The 25,999-nt window shown below is 46.7% G+C and overlaps 1 protein-coding gene across 3 annotated transcripts in view; it reads right to left on the bottom strand.

Moving 5' to 3' along the window:
• LOC107270370 (zinc finger protein basonuclin-2) overlaps positions 1 to 25,999 on the bottom strand; it is a 107,032-nt gene that overhangs the window by 50,328 nt on the left and 30,705 nt on the right. For all 3 annotated transcript variants that reach the window (XM_015745315.2, XM_015745314.2, XM_015745313.2), the window contains exon 3: positions 18,388 to 18,490. In XM_015745315.2, the coding sequence (XP_015600801.2) occupies positions 18,388 to 18,490 (103 nt within the window). The remainder of the gene's footprint in view (positions 1 to 18,387; positions 18,491 to 25,999) is intronic.

The following is a 25,999-nucleotide window of genomic DNA, read 5'->3' as shown; positions in this document are numbered from 1 at the left end:
GCCGCGAAATTCGCTGGACGAGCGAATTAAAGCTCACGATTCTCCTGGATAGCACCGGCCAAAGCATTCGCGTTTTACCCGCTCGTTACAGCCGAGGAATCGATTACTGGTCGATGGGAACTGATTAGTTTGAAATTAAGGGACATTTTCAAAAGGTGCTGGGGGAGATGACAATTTTCATTTCCGAGAACCAACAGTGCTGCCCGATGATTTTGCGGATTTTAGTAATATGGCTTAGCCCGCTGTTTCGGGTTCTTGAGATTGGGTCGTCTTATACGAAAAACCGTTCACACTCGGTAGCGTAAACTGGCGATCGATCTTCCCTGTAAGACGGACCGCTAATAAATTCAGGTCCCAAGAATACAACCCCTTGGAAATAATATTTTCGGGTTTGGCTTGGTCATCAGTTTGTAATTAAAAGTTCCCCCGATGGGACCGCGGCCTGGCCCGTGTCATTATTTTGGACGGTGCGGCGCCAGGACCCAGTATCTCATCCTTCTACTAAAACACCACATGGGCGATGGGCTCCGTTATACCGGGTGTTGAAAAAAATAGATTCCCTTTAGCTATTCTTAATTTCTAACGTTAAACGTGTCATTACGCTTTATGGATTCTCATGAGTTATGTAAACCAATAAAGAATCCTTGAGAATATGAATCAGACCCACGGTACGCAATAATGATACCTACCTATGATACCGGATAGCTCGTATCATTTGACAGGAACAAACGAATATGAAAGCATTGAGAAAATGGTGGCTCGCACGGCACCCGGTATAGAAATCACGTAGGTGCGTGTCTAGAGGCCTTTTTTAAAAGCGTATATAGATGGGCGGAATGCCGAGCGCGTTTTATTTACGGCCACTGGGACAGTTTTTAATTTGTTCTCCCTCCAGGGTGAGAGTCAAGGGGTTGAGAAGATACTCTCGGTCTTTAAGGAGTTTTGGCCCTGTTAGTTGTTAGGTTCCGAAGAGGCGTTTCTGTGGTCTTCGGCCGTGGGGCGGGCACGGCCGCTAATAAATCCTTAATTATAATTGCGTGGACGCGTGACGGGAATAACTCTCTGATTTAATTATCGATCGCTGGCTATTATTGGTCGCCGATTATATCCTAAAAATGTCCAAACCGTGTCAAGAGAGAAAGTTCGAAAAAAAAAAAGGGGAGAACTCTTAAGGAGAAAATTATTCATACATCTACGTATAGTAATAAGACTATAGATTCCCTACTGATCGGCTCTCTTAGGTAACCCACTGGGGAAGTTCCTTTTCTCAGGGATGATTCTTGCGCCAACGAAAGCACGGGTAGAGGCTCGCGCAATCTATAGGGTCGATACGAGACGTGATGCATGGTCCAGCGAAATTGGAGATAATTGTCAGACATCGGTCCTCGGAGCCGACTATTTTTTATCATTACGTAGAACTCGGATCTGTCAAAATGTCCTGGCGTGGTTGCGTTAATTACGGTTTCGGGTCTCGGTCCGAAATAATTATAATAATTAGAGGACACGCCTCTTTGCCCGTCGAGATGGATGGACGGACAGATTTTTTTGGATCGGAGCGCCTCGCCGTAGAGGGGGGGGGGGGTGGTCTAATCCCATCCAGGAACAAGAATGAGAACTTTAAGAGAATCGCTCGGGAGGACGAAGGACAGAGAGAAGAACGCGGCCGAGGAGAGCAAAAGAGAATAAGAGCGGAGAGAACCGAAGGAACTCCGGTGCTTTCGAGGAAGGCGCTCCTTAAGCCAACGCGTTGAATTGCGCAACTAATGTAATTACCAGTTGTTTTTGTCCCGGGCAGGATTAAGGCCGTGAGCCGCTCGTTTGTCGTTTAGCATTTTGTCAATCTATATGCCTGAGGCCGTTTTCTTGTCCCTGAGTGTGCAATACAGTAATAGCCTCGACTGACTTTTCGTACAGAAAGAGTCCTTAATCATTGACCAAGTGACATCGAATGAAAGCATTCAATAGACCCGACCACGTGATGCAGTGCACAAGGGCAGCCATTGCCTTCCGGCAGGTTTAGGATGTCTGTCTATAAACGTCGACTAGTACCACGCAGTGGAGACGTGAATAATTCAAGTCAATTGATCGAGCATACTTCGACTCACATGGCAACGATTGGATTGCAGAAAATGACGATGAAAACCACTGTTCGCGGACCAATGTCATTAGGGCCCTCCCTTTGTTTCATTGGCCGATGGTGTTCGGATGGGGCCCGTCCGTAGACGGAGGAAGGGAAGGATCTGTGGGGGTCCGAAATCGTCTGTCATCTCCGAACGACTAATGGTCGCTTCACGCTGCTTCATTATATTTTCTAAATGTAAATTCGTACATGGTCCCAAGCTCGTATAATGCCCTGAGCTAGTCCTTATAAAAGTTGGGACCACGTATTACGTGTATCCACCCGCGGGCTAGAATCGTGGATCCGCTGATTGCAGGCGACAGTTTATGGTCGGTTCTCCTCCTCCCTCGAACCAATTAGCCCTCTAGCTTCCAAGAAGTAATTGGGAATCTCCTCTTTTCTTCGGCTTCACCACTTTTTTCCTTTTCCTCCCTTCTAAGACCGCGCACCCCCTTCTCCCCCCCCTGCCCAATCCCTCTTGCACCACCTCATCCACTTTTACTTCACCTTTTTGCCTTTTTATTGCTTTACGATTACTCTTCTTTGGGAGAGGTTCGCTAGAGAACATTTTTATTTTTTTTTCGGGATGGCGCTAAGTCCAAAGCACACTCGACTCCTTCGCTTTTTGGCTTTCTCATTAGGTTCCCTGAGTTTCCCTCTGTACTCGCCGACCAGCCTCGTAGTACGTTTGTCACGCGAATAAAGTAGCTCATAATTCGACGTGTGCTGTCTCGCGGTGGTAGGTAAAACGGATCGAGTTTTGCACGTGTCTTAAAAAATCCATAAGAAAATGAGCAGCACAAAAGTTTGAATTGGGCGACGTCGCGGCTATTATCGGCCCCTGGTCTTTTTGTGAACAGGTCCATCTGTGGGCCATTGTCTCGAGAAGATTACAACACGTTCAGGCTGCTTGTAATATAAGGAACCTCGAGCGCCTCTGTCCTACCATGAACGTCCTCCCCGTGGCTATCCTTCTCTCTTATCCCTCGTGCCCTTTCACTCTCGCGACGAGAAGACGGAACGAGAGGAGCAAGAAAATATCAGATGAACAAGAGTGAGACGAAGAGTCTTTCGCTGTCCACGTTCACCAGGGTGAAGAGTGGCCGGTGTGCAGAGACACACGGCCATCCGGCTGCCTGGGTGCCTGGCTCGTTGGCCGACCGGGCGTCGGCCCGAGGAAGAACAGGGCCCCGGTTAATGGGATCGCTGGATCGGCTTGGTCCACCTTCTCAGGACGCAGAGAAGACGGCTCCCAAGGCTCCCTCGACGACAAGACCCAATGAACGAGCGCAGAAAAACTCAAGCAATTTGAGTTCCTGTTGCTTATTACCAATCGCCTCGTCAGTCACAAATTGGTTTCGGCCGGACGCGCCGCAGCGCCGTCCTCACCAGAGAGCCAAGGGCCGCGCATTTGCAAGTGAGATGAGACCGAGAAGTCCCATCGAGCTGACGAGACGTTCGCACGTTCGCACGTTCGCACTCGAATTCAAACGACCCGCTGCCAGTTCCACCCTTTTCAACTTCAACTCCAACTTTATTTTCACTCATTATTACGCCGCCGACACTCTTTCATTGTCCGAGATAGAAGCAGGAAACAGTTCATAACAATATCTATGTCCACCTTGACGTCATCCGAATCCTAGTTAAGGTCCACGTGGGAATTTTCAGAGCTCCGATAAGGATTGGAATACTCCGTCCACGTGGCATCGACGCACCGACGCACTTTATCACCCAACGGATTGCTAAGATGACAAACCAGCGATTGCCCAACTTATTATTGGTTATTGATCGCTTATTTATTCAAATGAATGCAGATTACCGTAGCGGGTTTTCAATGCTCGGCCAGTTAGCGCGCGCAATGAATAAATTGCTACCGGGCGTGCGCCGGTACTTATCCGCGCTCTCAGTCTTCCCTACTCTCGATCTTTGGATTCCCAATGAGAGCAAATCGATATCGATTTAGAGTTAGCTTATCCAAATTTTAATTTCATTTACCACACCCACCCTAGGTTAACAACAAAATGGGAACAAAGTAATGTCGATTGTCTAGCCGAACATCTCGCAGTCGAAAAGGGAAGCGACGAGGTCTCGAGAGCGGGGAATGTAGCTAATATCAAACGAGAAGAAAGTTGATCGGTCGTTTAAAAAGCCAGAGTGCTGCGGTGCTCTCTGGGAAAGCACCGAAGAACGTCCCACGCGTCTGAATTAAAGGCTGCGAGGCTGGTTAGTCTTGATTTATCCTCGAGCATCGGTCTTCCTTCTTTTGTTTCGTCCGACTGCCCGTCCCCTTTTGTAATAATCCTACGAGAAGAGGCCAGGGGAGAAAGAGAACTCAAGCTTCCATCTCGTCCGGTAATAAATGCGCTGTTTTCAACCGTATGCCGTCCTCCTAGTCGCGTTTGATGAGCCAACATTAGTTTATGAAACGTGATGGAAGGTTGCGCCTTCGCTAACAAACATTGTTGTGACTTCCACGAGGTGAACCCGAGAATCCGTCATCGGGCGCAGCTTCCACAATCACTGGTGCATTGTCGGCCATAGAAATTAACTTGACTTCGACGAAGACATATGCACCCACGAGTTAGTGGAATCGTCTACCATCGGAGTTTGTTAGGCTACTTATTCTTGACTGTCGGTTTGCCTTTTACTTGGTCGCTACTTTCAGCCGCTTCGGAGTCTCTTGTGGGATTATCATTCTCTTTCTTGAATTTCACCGAGCAAACTTTTGAGAGCCGCGTCGATTCTGTCACTTATTATTATGTTCACACATTCTTTTGTTACTCGGAGCACAGAGGCTGCGAACCCTGCGACAACGTGTCTCTACTAATAATACAAGAAATGACTAATTAGCCGGCCATAAAACGATAAACATGAGGTTCGCGCAATGCCAACTCGAGTGACATGTCATTAGTTTTGTCTCGTTGGATAACCTCGCTGATAAACCGTATGTGATATTTTCAAACGTCAGTGCATTCTAGAGAGCCTGGCTCTGCTGAATAACAGTATGAAGAAATGTCAACTGCGATTGCGAAATTATGGAAAATGTTATTTTTCATGCAATTGAAACATCAGTTTTTGCGCTGGCATCGAGCACGAAGAAATTTCATCGAGAAAATTCACAGCCGGAACGCCAAATCTGATTTAATTATCGAGGCGTCATGGCGCAAGTAGACGAAGCAAGACGGTGGTAGAAGGAAGACGAATGAAAGAATGCATTGAGCGAAGTGAGACGGAAGGACGGTGACTGGACCGCTTATTGAAATCTCACCGATCGGTTTGCATCATCAGCCGGACACCGAAGGCGCCACAATTGTTTCACGAAGAGATGAAAAAGAAAGCAAGAGAGAAACAGAGAGAAGAGAAAAACAAGGAATACGAGAGCGGTCACTCATCAATATGGAGTAGCCCTGTGTCCAATCCCGTGGCAGCCCTCGGGCAGCCCTTTTGAAGGTTACGAGGCGGTCTTCGGACTGTCATTCTTTGATTGGCTTTTAGAGCAGCCAGCTCCCTTCGGCCCTTTCCTTTCTTCTCTTCCACCATCTCGTCTACAGCTCCTTTCTCTTTTTGTTTTAATCTACCCGCGTCTTAGGTAGACGAGGGACAACCATTATTTTCTTCTTTTTTTTTTTTCTTTCCATTTGCGCATCGGCTCGTTTGCCGAAAGTACCCACTACTGACTACTTTGAATGGCTACCAAGAAATCCTTGATTACACTGCCTCGCCAAGACTGGACAGTTTACTGTCTTCGAACGAGGATTAAGCTCCACCCAAAAAAAAACCCGAAGAAATAGAAGAAAAACATACCAACTGTAAGCATACTTAAGAGGATCGACAGTTTATCAAAAACCCCATGACTCGATTCATTAAATTTCTATTCCTTTTTCGGTCATTCTTACCGCAGTGTCCCGAGTCGGTCTCCGTTCTTCTGGGATAGCAGGTCAGACCTTATATTGACATGCTGGGCTTTTTACGAGGGTTGCTGCCATTAGTTCAGGCGAAAACACGCGTTTCTTTTCTTTGACTTGAGAATTTCTTGTAATCGTGTAGTCGGCGCGTGCTGCACGGACGATAGGGATCAACTCGGAGAGTAGATCCTTCTTCCCGGCACGGGTCAGCCCATCATTTCTGGCCACGAGCCATTACCTAGACTCTGCCATAACCAAAGCTACCTGTTTACCCTGATAGTCGGATCTTAGCACCATCAGATTCCACTGTACCTTCGCGTTCAACGATCGTAATCGTGCGTCTTGACGAAGAAGAGGACATTGGTATCGAGAAAAGAAATTTTCCTTCGAGCGATACGAAAAACTTACGAAGACGATGCGTTTTCATCGAGTTGAAGAATGTGCGCACGTCGACGAGACAACTAATGACGCCATGAGAATGATCCAACCCCATGTGGCTCTTGCGTCGGCTCGAACAAAAAGAATCAAGGTTGACTCGAGACCAAGCGGTCTGTGCCCGTCGCCCCCTGGTGACATTTCCCATTCTTCTCGGCACGCCATTACCGGGTCAAAGCGACCGCCCCCGCGGGACGTCGTACTTTGCCGCTGCGGTGCTCAAATCATTTTAGGAGTACGTCAGAGCTTGGTGGTTCACCATCATCAGGATCATCTCCCGAACAATTCCGTTGGATGTCATCGTGATTTTCCCAGTTGCCAAATTCATGGGTTATCACCCACAAATCTGTTTGGGTACTCAAGTTTTATAAGGTTGCAAGGCTCAGGTAGACGTTCGTACGTTTCTCGGTATAATAATACACACGGCACACAGCCGGAGGCATAAAAAGTGAAAAGCGCAAGAAAACGCCGACGGAGAAGAGCGGTAATGCATGCGATTATGCGGATCAATGAGCTATACCACTATTTATGACTCTATTAAGCTCCGCAGGTTCGTACAGTGCTGCCATCTTACCGGTATTACCGTAGCAGGGTCAAACTTTATGAGAATAATCTGTTCGTTGCGATTGGATTTGGAATTCTATTCCTCAGTTCCCGAAGACCGAGGATGCTCCTGACTAATTTCAATTGTTACACGCGAGCTGCATACGAGACTACGATGTTGCTAATGTCATCACCGATAAAGAACAAAGGGGGTCAAAAAGTGACTGGTTAAGGGACGAATTTTTCAAATGGACATTTTACCTCAATCGGTCCCTAATACCTTCATTATACAAACGAGGCTAATATCTTAATATTACCAGACATAGCGTGGCACGTGGGAGGGTCTAATGGTCAACTCAATTAAGACACCATTAGACTGGCAACATTTACATGTTAACGATAATAGCCGCTATGATACATTCCTCCGGAACGGCGTTCCGCGCGTACGCAAACGCGATCCGGAAGTTCGCCACGGATCCCGACTTTCCTATCGGACTCCTGCATCGTGAAGCACCTGCCTAGTTACATTGTAAAGCGAATAATATTTTTCTTAAAGTGTATCGAAACAAAAGATTTTCAGTTTTTTTTTTTTTCATCGTTCTCTAATAATCCAGAAATCAATTTGGACACGATACTTGTTCACGCAGCTACCTAGTATATTTCTATTCAGCCTAAGTCAGACTCGATTAGCACGCAAAGGTAAACTCAAGCCCTAACGCATTATTGGCCATTGCCAAGAACAGTCTGACTTACCAAGTTCACGGTCTCTCCTGGTAATCAAACGACTGTACTAATTATCAGGTGCTAATTGTGTTGGAGGGGTATAGTAAGAATTAAAAGATAAAGGCCGAACCGTATCTTGGATTCTGAGTCGATCGAATAGGCAGGTAGTTAAGTTAGTGAGCAGCCAGTCCCCGCGATAGGTTATGCAAAGTGCAACCGAGTCCCTGAGACTTTTGAATAATGCATGCAGGTTTGCGGCACAAACGAAATACGCACGCTGACGTTTTGGCAGTCTGCAGGTGGAACCGCACGGTTATTAGGATGATTTATATACGGTGGACTGTCGACTGGTACGTACTTTAGTCCTTTGGTCGTTTGGTCGTTTGGTCGAGCAGAGCAAGTAGGTACAGTCACCCAGCCAACCAGACCGACCGACCAAGAGAAACGCACGACTCGTATAGTGAAGCCACAGTGAAGTATAATAAGAAGGGGCTGAACTGCCGCTATCATTAGCGAAGACTGTAAAGCAGACTCCAAATAACAGTATATGGTAATGCCAATGACGGGAACGCACGCCTGTTGCAGTAATATTCAATAATTGCTACTTCTGTCGTTATACATCACCGTTTGTTGTCGGGCAACCTGCAAATGCGACGCAACGTGTAAAGTAGTAAAACGCACGCGGAATTGTGGTATTACTCGTACCCCGTTACTTTTACATTTCAGAATTAACCAGAAACTGCGAGACCGGTCGCTTTAGATTCTCCTGAAACTTCAAGGGAGGGACTGTGACAGAGGTCCGTGGGTCGGACGTAGTGATTTTTCTCGGATTTACTGATGCTGCTGGATTTCTTGGGGATATTTAAGGAGATAAAGAGGTCATAGAGCAGGAACGTCCCGGTGTATTTATTCGACTAATTCGAGGCGACCAGCCGTTTACAGTAGAACCAGGTGCCCGAAGCATAACTCGTCACTCCCGTTCGCACGTCCTATAAACACACTTTATAAAAGGCCCATGCTCGTCCCGCGACCAAAAGACACTAACGAATACTATTGTTTGACAAACGACGCCTAGCGTCTAATGTTTACGCGTCTCGCAGAAACGGGCGCTGGAATTTTATGAGAATTATCAATGCGAGCCTCGTGCCCTGGGCGCCGTTTATTTTTCCACGGATTTGCGCTACAATTTTTATAATCCCCGCCCCCAGTGCGGCGCCTTGTTTATTCGCCATTTTTTATTGTAATACGTCGACGTCGATTATATCGACGCGGCACCATCGCCAGATGGGACATGTTTCTGAATATGACGTCCCGATAGGTATTCACACAAAAATATACACGGCTTCGTTCGAAATTATATCAGTGATATTTCGTGGCCCGGCCGGCTTTCAAGTTTATTTTTTTTGTCGAGACTCCAAAAGAAAAATTACGTGACACCTTTGCTCTCGATTCGGCAACTAGTAAATATACCGTCAACTTTATCGAACATTCGGACGCTTAAGCTTTAACGAGGGATTTGAAATTTCATCCGGGTTAAAGGCATTAGTCGAAGTTCTAACAACGGCAAGTTGCAGCGAAGCCTCTACCACTTTTCGCGAGCTTTCTGCGAGTTTCCGTTAACGCGAGTCGTCGGCTTGGGAGGGTGCATAACTGCACAGCAACTTCGAAGGAAGAAAATCAATTATGAAACTCCGTTTTTGCCCCCTCGTCGGTACGGGACTCTTCGATTATCCGCGAGGAGCCTGGCAAGCCCATGCGAACTGCCATTATTCCTACCTTGGTCTTTTGGATTATGAAAGATTACTTGGATGCACTCATTTCTCTCATCGATAAATCAGCCTCTGCTCCACCCAACCTAACCTGACCTATCGTACTCATTATGCCATGCTCCGTGCCACCAATTCCAGCAAAAGATTTATCCTCTTAATTCGTCTCTAATATCGTTAGCACGTACACCATATACATATACTCCGAGCACATGTTCTCACAATTATTTTCAGATTAACCCCCACGAAAAAAAAAGAAACGTGAAAAAAATCATAATAGACAGACAAATAATAACGTTTCTAAGGATGACTCCTCTTATCAGCAAAGAACACATGAGACATGGTCTCGGTCCACATTTCCTTTGAGCAGTCTGACGTACTCATACTCTGCGGATTGAAATGCGGTCTTGATTTATCCCTCGGAGACAAACAACCCTCTGTCTCTGGGCAGCCATCCGCACGTCTGTCGTCTTCCTTTCGAGTGTCTCTTGTTTTTGTCATTGGCAGGACGTGTGAAAAAGAGGCCTCATAGTCCGGCAGAGGCTCTCCCTCTTTTCGGGTAACACGAGATTCTCGTTCTGTTGTGATAGGGCCCTTTACTGTTTGCTCGGTGTAAGTTACTCGGCAAGTGGACACCCCTGAAGCCCGACAAGCGGTGCGTAACTAACCTCACGCACGCTTCACGCATTGACGTGACCGCACACTGCCTCCATTCATAACTCGTGCCACGTACCAACTACCGACTACCAAGGTTCCTACTACCGGCTATGCTCTATCTGTCACGGATAAGATAAACGTAAGGACGCTACGACTGAGAGAGTGAGAGAGGGAATTACTAAAAAACCAAGAAATTTGAACCCATTCACTGTGTTTTTCGATAGATTATTTTTCTGGATTATCGAAAAGATTTTTCTTTTTTTTTTTCTCTCTCGTAGAAACTGCGACTCAGGATTTTCTAAAGGAGGAACGATCCTCTGCAGAGAAACGAAATACTTTTTACCGTTCCAAGGATTCCGACGTGCTATCCGTCTGGAAACTGTCACCACGAGTTTACGCGGATGAAAGTGACAGCTTTTTGAGGCTCACCAATAGTCTGTTTATCTCATGAAACGTAGACGTCGGATGGTCCAGATATTTTCACTGTCATTGGATGCTGGGATAATGTCCCTAGCATACCTTACGTTTTACGTCCAAATGACAAAGCGACAATTGAATTGTGTTCCTTCTTTTAATTTCGTTCATCTCTGACCCTCATTTTCTTTGTCATCTCTGTTAAGTTTTGCATTGTTTTTCTTTAAGACTAAACAATGGCAAATCGAACTGGTCATCATTGCAGATTTGATTGTCAGTCTTATCGCAGACTGCAGTGTAATATGTTTTTGACATGACTAAAGAGACTCTTTAAAAATGTCCAAGAGGCAATAATAATTAATGTCGAGCGATACGGAGTTCAGCGGGTGACACAGACTGATCGATGTCATAGGCCGGTTGTGTTGGCGATAACCTTTGTCCCGGCACCGTGCCGACTATCGTTTCTCTGAACGCCGATACAGCCGCCGTTTTTCTAGATAGCTCCCGCGATGGAAACGGACCTCGTCTGCTGGGCATTCACTTGGCACGCAACCACCAGTGCACACGAGATGCAAGATCGCGGATTCTATAGTACACGCTGCTTGGTAATTCTATTAGCAAAGGCCAAGCAGTGTCACGTCGGCAGGTTCGTCCCTCGAGACTGCCAACCCTTTGCTTCCCTGCATAATGCACGACCCCACGGAGACCCGAAGTGAAATTAGAGACCCTCCCGGCAGCCAATCCCGCGGAAGGAGATGATTTAGGAGAAAATTATCAGGACGAATCCAATAACGAGAACCGCGTTATTTGTCCCACGGCTAATTAAGATTAAGACCGTGTCAACCGAGGATAAACTTTCAGGAGCTGCTCTGTGTCGCATAAATAACAATAAAAATCTCGAATGTAATATAAGCCGTAAAATATCTCGTGTTGTCATTATTCTTTAATGCTCTGCGAAAAGGTCCAATAGTTTTCCGTGTGTTCGATAAATCCCACGATGCCTACCGGAGCGAAGTTGTTATGACAGTCAGCAGTAGGCCATCCATCACTGAGATTTGGTCCCGACGGACTAACCGCGGACCAACTTATCCAATATTTAAGGTTTTGTCCCTCGCGGGCTAGCTGATATATCACTGGCATTAATATATATTTGCGGGGGAGATAAGTCCGATCGGACTGTCTAGTACTGGCACTGGTGGCTATTCGACAGCAGTAGATTCCACGCGAGCGAGAATCGAAAATCAAAGTGACCATGAATATTTTTCATCAAAGTTAAGAACAAAGCTTCGTCACCTTTGCGCGGAGTATAATTTGGTTTTCCACGAGAATTAGCTATCTATGAGTATAAACGAATTGACAGTGCGCGTACGAGTAAGATGGCAGTCTGTTGTCCTGAATGCTGAACACTTTATGGAGCATCAAAAAGATTTAGCGCCGAGCTTAAACTTGCCTGAACGTAATTAAACCATCCGACTGTGACTCTGGACATCGTCTTGAAATTTGGCCGATGGTTTGGCTCAGTGTCTCGGGACGCGGTCCAACTAAAAGTCACTTTGATTCGAGGGAATCGATGTGTCTGTATGAGAAAACCCGCCATTGTCCATGCAAATATTCGGGTTAAATGACCGTTTAAGAATAACATTATCCCCATCTACGTCGAATGCCACTGCAACCCTGTCATTATGGAACCGTGTTCATGCGATATTCTCACAGGATCAAGATTTGCCAGCAGGTACAACGACACACTGTTCAGAACTTTCAAGAACCCGTGTAATTCTTTTTCATCTTGGTGCCATATACCGAGGTTACTTGATCACGATTCGGAGTTACTTGGAACTTTTACTTAGAGCAAAAAAAAAAAAAAGCTCGACAATTATGAGTCGGAGCCACAGCCCAGAGTACAGTGATCCATCTTTGTATTCGTCCGAGGGACCGTTACTTTTCTCCCTCCTATTTTTTTTTCTTCCTTTTTTTCTTTTCATAACACCCATTCTTTCCTTCGTTGTATCTCTTCCTAGTCTTAGTCCACTCGTACGTATAAGACTCTTGAAAGTTGAGTTTACGGGAGTTAATATAATTATACGATACGGTAATAACACCCAATTTAAATAATACGCCGCGTCGTGGTGATTCTTTATTTGGCCCTAAGTACCAGCGCCACGGGTTAGAACGATGATATCTCTGGGCACAATAATTACTACTGCATATAATAATAATTCCACCAATCAGGTTAGTTCGAGATGCTGAAATGCAAATATCTTCGTTCAAGCTGCTTCCGCGTGACACGTGCGTCATTCGTTTTCGTACCCGTTATGCTTTACGCATTCATCAAAAATCTGTCAAGTTGCAAGCGACGTACTGTCGAGAGAAAGAAAAAAAAAAAAAAAAAAAAAAAAAAAAAAAAAAAAAAAAAAAAAAAAAAAAAAAAAAAAAAAAAAAAAAAAAAAAAAACTAAAAATGCATGAAAACGACAATGGCTGTATCAGAAGACATATATCATTTTCCGAGTGCAACCTTTAAAGAATCTTACGTGCATAACCAAGCGGCCCCCTCGTTAAGGGCGAAGTGTGCGTCGTGAAAGCGCCACGGATATAATCGTAACGTGGCGCATACAAACGGGCGCTAATAGCGCGGATAGCTTTTGTTGTTTTTAATTAACCCTTTCTTTTAAGACGGCCGGGGGGAACGGTAAAACGTTGCTAAGGGGGGTCGGGCGAGCGTCTCGCTGAGTTCGTGAGTTCCCAATACAGCCTGGTCCAACCTAACCTCCAACAGAAAATACCTCCCACCCTTGAAGCTTCTCGCGCAACCCTTCCCTCCCGCGGGAGATGTAAATACACAGAAAATTGCACCTCGGAGACAGGGCAGCCCACCGGCAGAAGCAGTCGAGCCCTGTCTTTACGAGCGACTACGAAGCCGTAGCCAATTACCGACCTTTCTAATTACCACGCGACCGTCCGACTAATTTCTCACAGCGAGAAATTCTTTTCCGGTCAGAGGTCAATCGCACGACCGAAAAGTCACCCCCACGTGAACTTTGTTGTGCCCACGGAAGGGAAAGACTTTCGTAGAACTTCTCTGATCTTGAATTTTCTCCTCTTCCTCGAAACCGTTAAGTTGCGTCATCGCCTGACCTCGAAGCAGTAGACAATAAGGTGGCTGGATGACATGGCGCTGGAGCTGCCAGCTGACAACGAGTAAAGGAGAAGAACGACGAGGAAGGGGTTACACGTCGGCACTTTGTCGCGGTCACGTCGTTGTCAATCACCGGTGATAGGAGGCGACACATTAATCTCGGTGGGACCTCCTGACCGCATCTTCTACTCTCTCTGCGGTTTAAGAGACCTTTACGACCTCGAAGCTGCGTAGGCACTGTCGTCCGCATAGGCCGTCCAGGCGTGTAATAGAGGACTGTTTACTCTAGTGAATAGTCCGTGGATCCTAATCGCAGCGTCAAATAGCACGACGCGCATAACTGATATTTATGATTTTGGAAGACTATAGATAGAAAAGTTATTTTACCGTCGGAAAGGACCGTTCACAGGTTATGCCTAGTCGACTGTGTCCACTAGGTGCCATTTATGCGACAGGCACTTTCATCTAGTAAGATGGTTACAGTCTAGGCCACCAGAGTCGTGCTTGCGAAGCAATATATGTATTATCTAATAATCGTTAGCAATTATTGATTATTACGGTGGGCAGGCTCGATTCACTGTACGCCATTAATTACTCGAAAGACCGGGACGAAACGGCCATTACCGTCTCCCTCTTTAATCACCTTACACCCATGCGCCATGGCGACGCTCTCTCTGCGGTACAATGCAGACGCATGTACAATCGTACATGCCAATAAAAGTTATCGAAAACTCTTTTTTTTTTTTTTTTTTTTTTTTTTTTTTTTTTTTTTTTTTTTTTTTTTTTTTTTTTTTTTTTTTTTTTTCTTCACCGAAGAGAGCACGCTTACCGAATTACCAAGTATTCTCACGGATATCGCTCATCAGTCTCTAGAAGTCATTCGAAATGCCTAGGTATAATTTCACGTATAAATTAACGTTAAAATAATTTCCCTTTATCGCGTGGCATAAAGAGTAAATAAGGTAACATTCGTTCAGCCAGCTAATAGATTCCCTCAGGACGCTATCTCGGAATAAATGCCTTCCCCTAGCGACACCGTTCATCATAGCCGAAAGTCGACAGAGGGGTCGCTGCGACTTTAGCGGGGTAAAAGAACTAGACAGCAACCCAACCTGAGGGTATGATAGAGGACAGAGAGGGAGAGAGAGAGAAAGATGAAAAATCCATGAGGGAAGATAAACAGAGTATCGCAACAGATAAGAAATCCCGTGATTCCTTAGGACCGAGGTGGCAATCAGAAATTTCTCTACCCCAAGAACGCTGAGGAGTCCTGTGGGAGTGTGTCCGTGTCCCGAAGGGTGAGCCACTGCTAGGCCAAGAGACAAATAGCATTCTTGTCGAAGTAAGGAGGCAGGAGGCACTGCCCCGCAAGGGAAGTCAGGAATCTAACCAGGATAGGAAGGACAGGGTCAGGCCAGCGAGGAGCAACGAAGGAGGACGAGCAGGAGGAAGACGAAGAACCCGAGAGTGGCGCACATTAATCTGTATCAGCCGTGAAGTATCAATATTTAATGGTAATCCGGAAAATTACGAGGCTCACGAATCTAGCTCAAAACCCAGCTCAAACCATAGTCAGCGCAGATTACATAGGACACTTTGATGTAAACAGAAGATTCTGCATCGGACAGGAAGACACAAGATGTCAATTGTCAGTCGCGAGCACAGGGTCTCCGTTATAGTAAGATTTCCCAGTTGGTAAAATGGCTAATAGTGCCAGAAAGTCTTGTGTAAGTTAAACATTCCGCGGGGTCGCGAGGCGTCGTAAAGCGTCGCGGCGCCTCACTGTTTACACCGCGACGTCGTGGCCCACCAACGCCGTCTTATACCGACTGCCGTTCAGACTCAACGTTCGTCTCCACGTGAGCCTCTCGTTTCGAGCGGCATCGACGCGATTCTCGCTCATGTATTCCGTGTATCTATTTTTATACAGGAGTCACACGTAGTCGAGCCCAATGTTACCGACATGACGCACACAGACCCATCCTTTCAAGTTCAACGAGGTCAGAAGCCAAGATACACTCTGAACTTCTGCTCGGTGAATGATGAGGAATGAGAATTGGAATCTCGAAGGATAGTACGTACATTCTTATTTCTTGCCTATCTACCTACTGGATGGACGCGTGTATATGTACAGTCACTTTTGTACAGGACAATTTAGCATTGCGTTCGGGATTGCCTCTACGGATTTATGACGGGCAGGCACAGTCGGCTGATGTAGTGCTGTACAGTGGGACATACAGGGCTTTTCCATTTATAGAGGACATACTTAAAAAAATAAGTCTTAATAAGGCGAGCCAAGATAAATTGATACATTAGCATCCGAGAAATGATTCATAGAGTGGCAGCCCGCGGGCGAACGGATCTAGGGGAAAAGGAGCCATGATATATTGCCATTAGCATTGGTTTCATATTAGAACAAATAGGCTCGTGTTTTAGCCTCTAAAAGGCCAAACCTGCCGGTGCTTTTAATGGGATGCAATACGCAGCCCCTGAACGGAAGGAGACATCCCTTAGAGTTGCCAGTCGGCCCGGCTTGCCATTGGCTGCCTTCTCTTGCGGCTCAGGACCCTACTGGCTGACGTAAGGGCGGCAGCATTGAAACCGGAATGGCTATGGGGTGCGAAGCACCCTTCTATCGGTAATTTACAGCTTAGAACGCGTTTATTAACGGCGGGCCGAGTGTGTCACTTTTGACTGGGCTCTTTTATGATTTATACACACCGGTCTGGAGTCGCTCCGGGGCTGAAGGATCGTCGACGTCTTCTTCGCGAGCGTAGCAGCTGCCATTACGACGCAGATGGAGCTGCAGATGTTGTTTTTCAATGTACAACGTCCACGAGAATCGCGAGCTACGACTTCGTCATTGTGGATTATTTCAGAAATATTCCCGAAAAAAATTTCGAAAATACAATAATTTCAAGCAAAAAAAAAAAAAAAGACGTCCTGATAAAAAGGATCTGTGAAGGAATTCTAAGTGAAGCAGTGACCTCGGAGGGAGATCATCGGTCATAGGGGGGCCAAGACTTATATGAAGAATGCAGGAAGAATTGGATTGAGAAGTCCTTCGATTTTGTATGGACGCGTCTCCGCGTCTCCGAGTCCCAGCGATATAAAGTATCAAGGGATGAACATACTTCGGCAGGCTGACACGACGACAAATGAAAAATGCCGAGACGGCCGATCAATGTAAATATATTCATGATGTGGGGTGGATGGGTGACTAGGGGCCAGATATATATGGTCTTTATAGGATGGGTTTTTCTGGCGAGGACCCGATGGCACTTGGACGGCACATAATTCACTCTTTGGCAGCTCATTACAATTTAAAAAGGTCTTTGTCAGTATATTACTCATGATTCCTATACGTATCATTCTTCTCGCTCCGGCTCCATCCTACTCCGACGTGTCCCCCCCTCGAATTACTTTGAACTCTCAATTCAGGCGAGATTCCATTTCCTAAAATCAGCCCAGGTCGGCGAACGTATAAACCGTGACGAATATCGGTTTCGGTAGGGACTTGAGAAACCGATACAATTAGGATGTCGAGAAAATAAATACGCGGCATCGGCTCGTGAAAGCAGGGCTGCCATGTTTAAACGGGAGAAGAACGTCGAGGCCCGATAAAAAAGTAGTAAAGTGGCATGTAGTCCGAACCCTCGACGGCATCCTGACTAAGGAAGTCTGAGACGAGCACCGCGTATAGATATAGACGCGCGTACACGTGGGATCAGAAATGGCTACGTGTGTGTCCAAACTGTAGCACAAGAAGCCGAGCCAAGTTCCTATAGTGGATTTCTAATTTTAGTTCCCGGGCACAATCATTTGATTGACCGCGACGAAAGAGAAATGACTCTGTTGTCCATTTTTGAAAAGGCCTCTGCTAGTTACTTCGTCCGCCTCGATGATTCTGGCCAATTATCATTATCATGCTCCCACGTGATTCCATTGTCGACGGTTGACAGGGGACAAGGATCTCTCTCCCTCTCGCGGACCGTGGATGAAATTTCGAGAGCGGAATTTTCAAGGAACGACATATGAGATATTTCAACAAGGGCTAAGGGCTAAGGTGAAACGGGAAACGTCCGAGAAAATGCAACCGCTTTTTCGCTTCTGTGCTCTCCTGAAATTCCCTAGGGACATGCTGGAGAAATTGATATGTATTCCATGCTGCGCCACGTCCAATCTATCGTGGGTCAAGCAGGCGGAATTTTAAGCGCGATACACGCCACGATATATATATATATATATGTATACGCGTATAGACCTCTACATTTACGTGTTACGTACGAGCCGCGCGCGTGTACGAGAAGGTAGCGGCTTCCTGTTAGCCAGAAATACATACGCACGCGTATCGAAGTGTCTACGATAGAGGGGGAGTGCCTCCCGAGCAACTGGCCGATATCCTTCTATACATTCTAAAACTTACGAGCGCATAAAGTCCGCAGCCTTATACGCGGGAACCGTTTCGGAGAAGGTACCAAGGGATGGCGCTGGTCATCGCCGGAAAATTGAATTTTGTCCCTGAGGATTCAACGAATGAGCTATGCTGACATTTCAAAAAATTTCAAGAATCCACGAAAGATGCGTACGGCACCGTTAATATCGTACAAGTTACGTAAGAAAGTTTCGGGGATGATTCCCAGTATCACGTTATAGCGTATTTTCTAGTTCAGAATAAGTAAAAACTCACCGTGCGGTACCCAGCCATGATGACACTTTCCACAGTAGCGTAGATGACGTTTCCCAGGTGTGAATGACTCGCAGGAGCATCCATTGACGGTGCACCTTATTGACTGTAAATAGAAAAATCCCAAGGGTTGGTACGGTCAACCGCTGTAAGGAATTGAGTACATTTGGGTCTTCCTAAATATCGACATGGGTGTATGGTCCACAGGCATTTAGTAAGGGATCAAATCGTTAAGTCTGTACGAGGGGTCGGGGGGGTTGCAGGGTTTAAAGGAGAAGATCGCCCGGGGGTGAAGGTGAGCCCGGTGAAACCTCCTAGAAGGTACAGAGGGTGGGACTGGTGTTTTGAGTGACCGTTTGGCATAACGCCACCCGAGAGGGTCCGTAAGAGATGGGGTTGTCGGATTTTAAGGAACCGTGAATATTTCCGCCCTTCGGCTCAAAATTAACCCCCTGGGAACCACTATCCAATCCTGACCGCTAGAGGGAAGGAGTCCAACCCCTACCCCATACCTTATGTATCTGCCTTTACTTTATGTATGAACGCACCACACAACTTTATCATACTCGTGCTCGCACGTGTGGACGATTCCTTTACGTGCTACTGTCTAGCTCCTCGACTGGTGGGAATTTTCCAAAAGTCAACGATACTTTTTGCAAACTTCCCTCAGCTTCAGTTAAGAGAGTTGCAACAGGAAGATGATACGGCACTGCGCAGTCAATGGGGGTGGCTATGGTTCTAGAAGGTTTCTGCCGCAGGGCTGAAATTATTTCTTAGGTGTCGAAGCCTTGGCAGTGGAGAAGTACAACAAGTGCAACGTCAGAAACAACGTGCGCACAACGAACTATAGAGGAAAGCTCCCGTAGCTATACAGGGGGGATCGTTATACGGCGTAACGCAGCGGCGCTGTTCCGCGACGGCGTATGGCGTTAATATAAAGACAAATGAAGCAAGGCGTAAGCGCGACCCTGGGCCATGTGTCTTTATATAGACAGCATTTCGTGGCACCGCGTAAAAGCTTCGCAGGCTAACTTCTGACAGTGGGGAAACTCTCACCCTCCGTAAAAGCTACAGTATCTGGTGCGACAATATTTCGCAAGCTACGGGCTTTTATTAGGCACGCGCCTGGTTATTTATTCCTTATGGGGACAGATTCCGAAATAATATTAGCTCATCTTGCCATCTTGACTCTTCTAAGAATCTTCATCAGCTTCGTTGGAAGTCTGAACCACGTTGCGTCAGGTACGTCCACATAGATCCCCGTATACAGTATACTATACAATCTCCTTGATCCCATTCTCTTATACCTCCATCGTATTTCGGCGCTTGTCTCCTCCTTTTATATCTCCTTAATTTTCATATACTGTCTTTTATATCGTGCCGCCGGGCAGGCAATAACATTTTTACGAGCCACGAAACATTTATTGCTGGTTATGCCCTCCTCGCCGCTTTATTATCATATCGCGTAATACCTGCCGTTTAAGGATGCACAGGTGCCGTACGATTTTTCGCGATACACCATTCTCCACCGTTTCACAACTTGAGCCAAAGGACAGATCATCAGCGAGATCACACAAGTATTTGGATAAGACAGAAATAACCGTCTAGTCATCCAATAAGCAAATGGCTCAAGAGAGCTCAGACTGCCCAAGTTTACGGCATCTCTGGAACAACCATTTGCATTATCTTCGCCTCTATAGTTTCAACAGGCGGTTCGCGTTTCGAAAAATAAAAGATTAAGACTGATTATGGATACGGTGGAAATACCTGAAAACCAAAACCCGAAAATCCTCCAACTCATTAATGCAAGGCCTACTAGGCTCCCGCTGCATCGCGTCCGCTCAGCTATATACTTGAGGTTTAATTCGGGCTGGGCAAATTAATTTGCAACAATGAGCGCCACGGTACACGCTGTTAGCGTTGCGTTTCGAATTGGGAGATTAGTGCTGTTCATTAAACACGACTAGCCGGGTTTACGTCCTATTCATACTGCATCATCGCCATCATTCTCTCGACTCGCAGCATCACTTTGGATCTCGTTTTAGATATCTCGTAAACATCCGCTAATAATTCATATCGAGACGATCCTCCATCCCGGAAATTGATAATTAAATGGCTTCTCTCGTTCCGTAGAATTTAAAACTATCGTGATATTTCCAAGAGATATCACACCGTTGGTACACGTGGAAACAGAGCTTTATTCGTCAATTCATTACATCCAAATAGGATGTGTGCCCGTTGCAAATCAAATCCGTCTCTGGCGCCGGGTGAATCCGGAAATGAGGATAACGATCCCGTAATCAGGACGCTTTGTACAATTAATTAACATGCACTCTATAAATGTATATACATGTTGCATACTAGCCATGAGATCCATCTAATCGATGATTCTGAAATAAAGTAATACCAACGATTGACTACAATACTGGCCCAATATTTCGCTACAGGACAGATACAATAAAAAGAAAAAGTATCGAGGCAACGAGTCTCTCTCTCTCTCTCTCTCTCTCTCTCTCTCTCTCTCTGCGGTGCAAAATAACGAAATGCTAACAGCCACGATATAACTGGCAAGTAGTAGCGCTTAGCATATTGTCGCGACCACAATGGCAATTTGTGTGATATATCTGGCCATTACCGGAACGCGTTTCAAATGTAGCGGAATTAACTCGTCGGCAGCGCCATTCAAAAGAAAAAGAAATACGCCAGCGAACGTATTATACATGGACGAGAAAAGAGAGGAGGCGCTAGATGTGCCATGTGCCTTCGAATGCGTGAACGCAGAATTCTCTGTTCTGAACCCTTAAAGCACACGCTCGATAATGCGCGCTCCTGCTCCTCCGCACGGGGTCCTCGGTCTCTAGGTGAAATGCTCGCAACACCCATGTGGATTTTCAACATGGTGTACGTGAACTCGAGCAGCCGTGAACGATAAATATCCACGGCGACAAAGTATCCCGCAATAGGAAAAGGTTCGCGGGACTTGACTTACGATACCCATAGGAGCCCTAAGTCACCGCTTATGCTAACCTAACCTCACCCTCGACGAAAACGATATAATCTTGATTCCTACAACTCGTGCTTGTCCACGAGACGCGCTCTGGCCACTTTCTCGCGCATTAGTTTTCACGCAATTAATGCGCCGAGTGCAATTAGCTCGTTATGCGAAGCGGGTTGGATGATGATTCGTTTACGTAGAAAGTGAAGAGAAGTTGGTCGGTTATTAAATCAAATGGAATTATGCGGGGAAAATTCCGAGCAATTCTTTCTGTAGGGGATGTAATGAGGACAATGCACAAAAATAGAGAGAATTCGGTGGAGAGAGAGAGAGAGAGAGAAAAAAAGAGTAAAGGGATCGTAGCTCTTTATTATTTAGGGAAAATTGTAAAACCACTGTGTGGCGGCGCTGGCAGTGGGCCTGTGGGAAATGACAGGGGGTGGTTTGTGCTCCTGCAGGGTGAAGAAAAATTGTTTTTCACGTACCAGCAGATAGGTATGCTGCCCTTTAAATCTCATTATTAGCGCTTGCGAGCTATTTGAAAAATAACCAAGGGTTACCCACGGGCACGCGGCATGCGGAAGGGGCGCTTAATCCGCGACGGTTTAGCCGTAAAACGGGCGTAGCCTCCCGAACGCGTGCCACTCTCTTTTTCTCCTGCTTCCCCCTGTAGCAGTGTATAATATATATCCATCTCTTTGCTTCTCTCGGCTCTGCCAGTCCGAGTCCACGTGTTTAAGATTTTTTAAATGCGATAACAAGAACAATATGACTGCTGCTAAGTCGGCTCTCTCTCTCTCTCTCTCCCCCTCTCTCTCTCTCTGACACACGATTAAACACCAGGCGGAATTTAATAAAGTAGATTACGACCCCGCATCACGCTCTAGGGGTGCATTAGGTGAATTTTCCAATTTACCCTCGTATGGCAATAGATCCTTCTTTTGCTTGTGTTTAGGACGTCACAGATCTTGTTTTTACTTAGAGAATACACCTTAGGCTGAATAGATCACGTATGCGTAGGCAACCAGATATTTTAAGCGAATTTATAATCGTAACGTGAGACCTTTTTGAAAAATGACTAGACATTTTAATAAAGCGTGTTTTCATCTATCGTCCCTGTTCATCGGCAATTTCCGATTGGGTCGCCCTGGCATGTTTATCGATCGCCATTGTCTAGGAGTGTAGGGCTGACTTTTCATCGTGACGGCCACACCTTGCGAACTGCCTCGATCTCCCGTTAAACTAAAATGAACCGTAATAGCGTAATGGGAGGGACTGTGTTCTCTAACAACCAAACTTCAGCCATGACACTCCGTAGCCACACTTCTCCAAATGAAGTGACACACGCGAGCGGCTGAATCTACCCCCGTCGTCCCCAGGCCGGCCAACTTCTTGCTCCTTCGCCTCAGCGCCCGAACCACCCCTAAGACGAACCTACACGAATAGCTCCCCTTAATTTGCATTCGTCGAGATATTTAGACGTCGTTTCGGCCCCTGATGGCTTCCTGACACGGGACATTGTTTCCCAGTAATGTTTAACCCACCGTGGCTCTCTACCATCCCTTACCCTTTCGCAGACACCCCTCTACAGCTTACTTTCTCCTTGCCGACAATTCTCCTACCCTCTCATTCATTGGAAGAGATTACTCAAATTCGCCAAACACTTTACCCCATTTTCATTAAACCAAGCTCGCACCTTTATTCGCTATACGTGCAAATCCTCGCAATACGTAAACAGTAATTCTGATTGCTACCAGTACGATAGCGATGCGTTAATACATCAGCAACCGGTAGCGAGGCGAGACGAAGGGAAGCGTAGCGCGTAATAAATCGAGGGATGGACATAATACGATGATGAGAATTTCTCGTGCTGGAGGCTCGTCATCTGGTAGAAGGAGTGCTCGCAAAGGGAACGAGCGAACGTAGCGCGGGAGAGGCATGTGGGATAGGAAGAAGATCGATAGGCCAACTTGAAACGGAATTAAGAGATTCTGCAAAGGATCATGAAAAATTGAACACGATTTCCCATCGATCGGATTAATATATAAATCACACGTGTTAATCTTATAATATTGATAATTTTTTAATCAGCTTATACAATGTCACTGTCAATAAGAAAAACGTCAAGTAGCCACGAGCATCTCGTTTCCCATCCAGACTGCACGTGTATAAGTAGAGCCAGGATACGTGGGCAGTGACGCGGGATGCTGGGGGGCGAGACGAAGGGAGGATTCTAGCGTGAATTGTAGCGTCGCTGCACCCCAGCCTTTCGGCTTGGCGCATCGCGTAAAATAGCAACCCCGTTCGCGTCGTGTTTGGGCGTCTCGGTGCGGCGCGGTCGGTATGGCAGGGCCAGTCGATGTGTGATATATCGGCTCGTAAAAATTCTCCAGAATGAAATATCTGCCGGGGATCTCGGGGCTAAGGTCGTGGTCGCCGAAAGGGTTCTTTTCTCTTCCGATGTATAAAGGAACCACGGACGGACAATTTCAGCGGGATTCGCACACGTGTGGATGCTGTACACGCGCGAGGTGCGAACATTGTTAACAAGTCCCGTATCTTATACACTCCTTGTTCTTTCTTTCCCGGTGCGCAAGGGCAGAGGTGCACACTTTTACTTATACTTTTACTCCTGGCACATTATTACAGAGCACTCTATCTCGTGGGCAACGCGCGGATGCCGCCTCCTCGGAGATACCGGCATTTGAGAACCGTCTTGGTCTACTGATATTCTCGTACCTTGTTATTCGAGATGCCATAAGTTTGAGGTTAAACACTGATTTGACACGGGACCATGGACTCCCGCGATCCCGCACTTCGACTTCACGTGATTCCCGAGTTGGTTCTCCGTTTCTTAAATCTTTTTCTTCCTTTCTATAAAAGACCGCTCACGAGTTATGCGTATTCGGAATACCGGTGGGAACGCTAAGTTACGATAGTAAAAGGAATCCCGATATTATCCGGCGGCAGAATGAAAGCAATTGAAAAGGGTTCTACGTTGGGAATAGTGGATCTTGCTGGCAGTTCACTTTATTTTACACAAGTGCTTCCGGATATTCAGCGCACGTGGGGGATGATAGCGTGGTCAGCGGAGGCTGCCCCGTTTTGGAGTTGGGGTACTTGTAGGTGGTCGAAGTGAATGGAGGGTGGTGGCGCGGGGTGGAGGAGAGGCAGATACGGGCAGTAGCCGAGGGAGGAAAGCAAAGGGTTTGGTTCTCTCGGACGAAGCAAACGAGTTCGGTTCTGTTCGGTACGGTTTCAGGTGGTGGGTGGTTGGGTGGAAGGTTTCGGTTCGAAGGGGTGAGTATGAGGGGGTTCGTAGGGGGTTACTGCCTCCTGCACACTGGCCCCGGGGGCAGCGTATTGATCCGGAGGCGGCGGCGGTCATCCGGCCGCTAATTAAATGCCAATCGCCAACCCCCTTCTATACTCAATTCACCCTCTACTTGCTGTGTGCCGGGTCTTCCGCGATCCGCCCCCTTTATACCCACCCCCCACGTCCCATACCCGAGACCATCGGGGCCATCAGTATCGCCATCTCCCGTCCACAACTTCCATTCCACCCCGTCTAGGTATTGCACAGCAGCACAGCAGCCGAGCAGCACAGCAGCACAGCAGAATACAGTATAGCGCAGCATGGCGCCACCACAAGCAGCAACTCTCTATTCTCTTTCGGTACTTCGACAAGCCACCGCAGCCACCGCCGCAACCGCCACCTCCTGCTACTCCTCTTCCTATCCTTTATCATCGGCCACCCTATACCCATCCGCATTATTTCATCGCTACGCGGTATGCGACGTGCTTAAATTTATTATTACAGCGCGAATATACGATATATCGGATTTCGGGATATGCCTATTGCGTCGTACGGGAAGGGAACGGTTCATTGGCTCTGCAGATTCTGCTGCCTGTTGCCAAATACATATTATATATATTTGTCTTCGTTATAAGCCAGACGCCCGATGCAATGTAAATTGGATGCTGATAGTGTTTCATTGATGGGGATAAAACAAGGGGAGTGGACAAGCATCACAGTACCACGATCGCGATCGCTTATCGTCGGTTTACTGGAAAACTCGACCGATCGAGTCGCCCCTCGAGTAAGGGCGCCCAAGAAAAGGCCAGTTGATTAACTTCCCATGGGACTCTACTTTTTTTTTTTCCGAGCCTACAGCTGATCCCTCTTGGCTATCTTACCCTCTCGACCCTTTTTGGAATCCGCCAAACTCCATTGAACGTGACCGGTTTACTCCTTGGGTTGCCCACCGAGAGCAATGAAAATCTCCGTTTGGATGGTTTTGGATGGTTGGCAAGCGAGTATGCGAGAGACGAGGAGACGAACTGAACGTAAGGATCGAGGGACCGAGAAGTGAAACGAAGAAAGGAAGAATGGAAATGTAAAAGAGAATTCGGGCACCGAATCGCGAGTCGAAGCTGGTGGAATATTTAAAACGAGTGGTTTGGAGCGATCGAGAGTTTTCGGCCGCCATACTCCCACTGACGCTTGACTCTCCTACCCCTTCTTTATGCGAGGCGGTGTTAATTGGCGCGGAAGTAATTAAGAGATGGCCACCACCCAGATCCCCTCTGGCTACTTCCCGCCCACCCCCCCCCTGTTGC

This window comes from Cephus cinctus, unplaced genomic scaffold (genome assembly GCF_000341935.2).
Source record: "Cephus cinctus unplaced genomic scaffold, Ccin1 Ccin1_scaffold0736, whole genome shotgun sequence".
NCBI classification, from domain to species: Eukaryota; Metazoa; Arthropoda; class Insecta; order Hymenoptera; family Cephidae; genus Cephus; species Cephus cinctus.
This window is presented reverse-complemented; position numbering and strand designations above follow the sequence as displayed.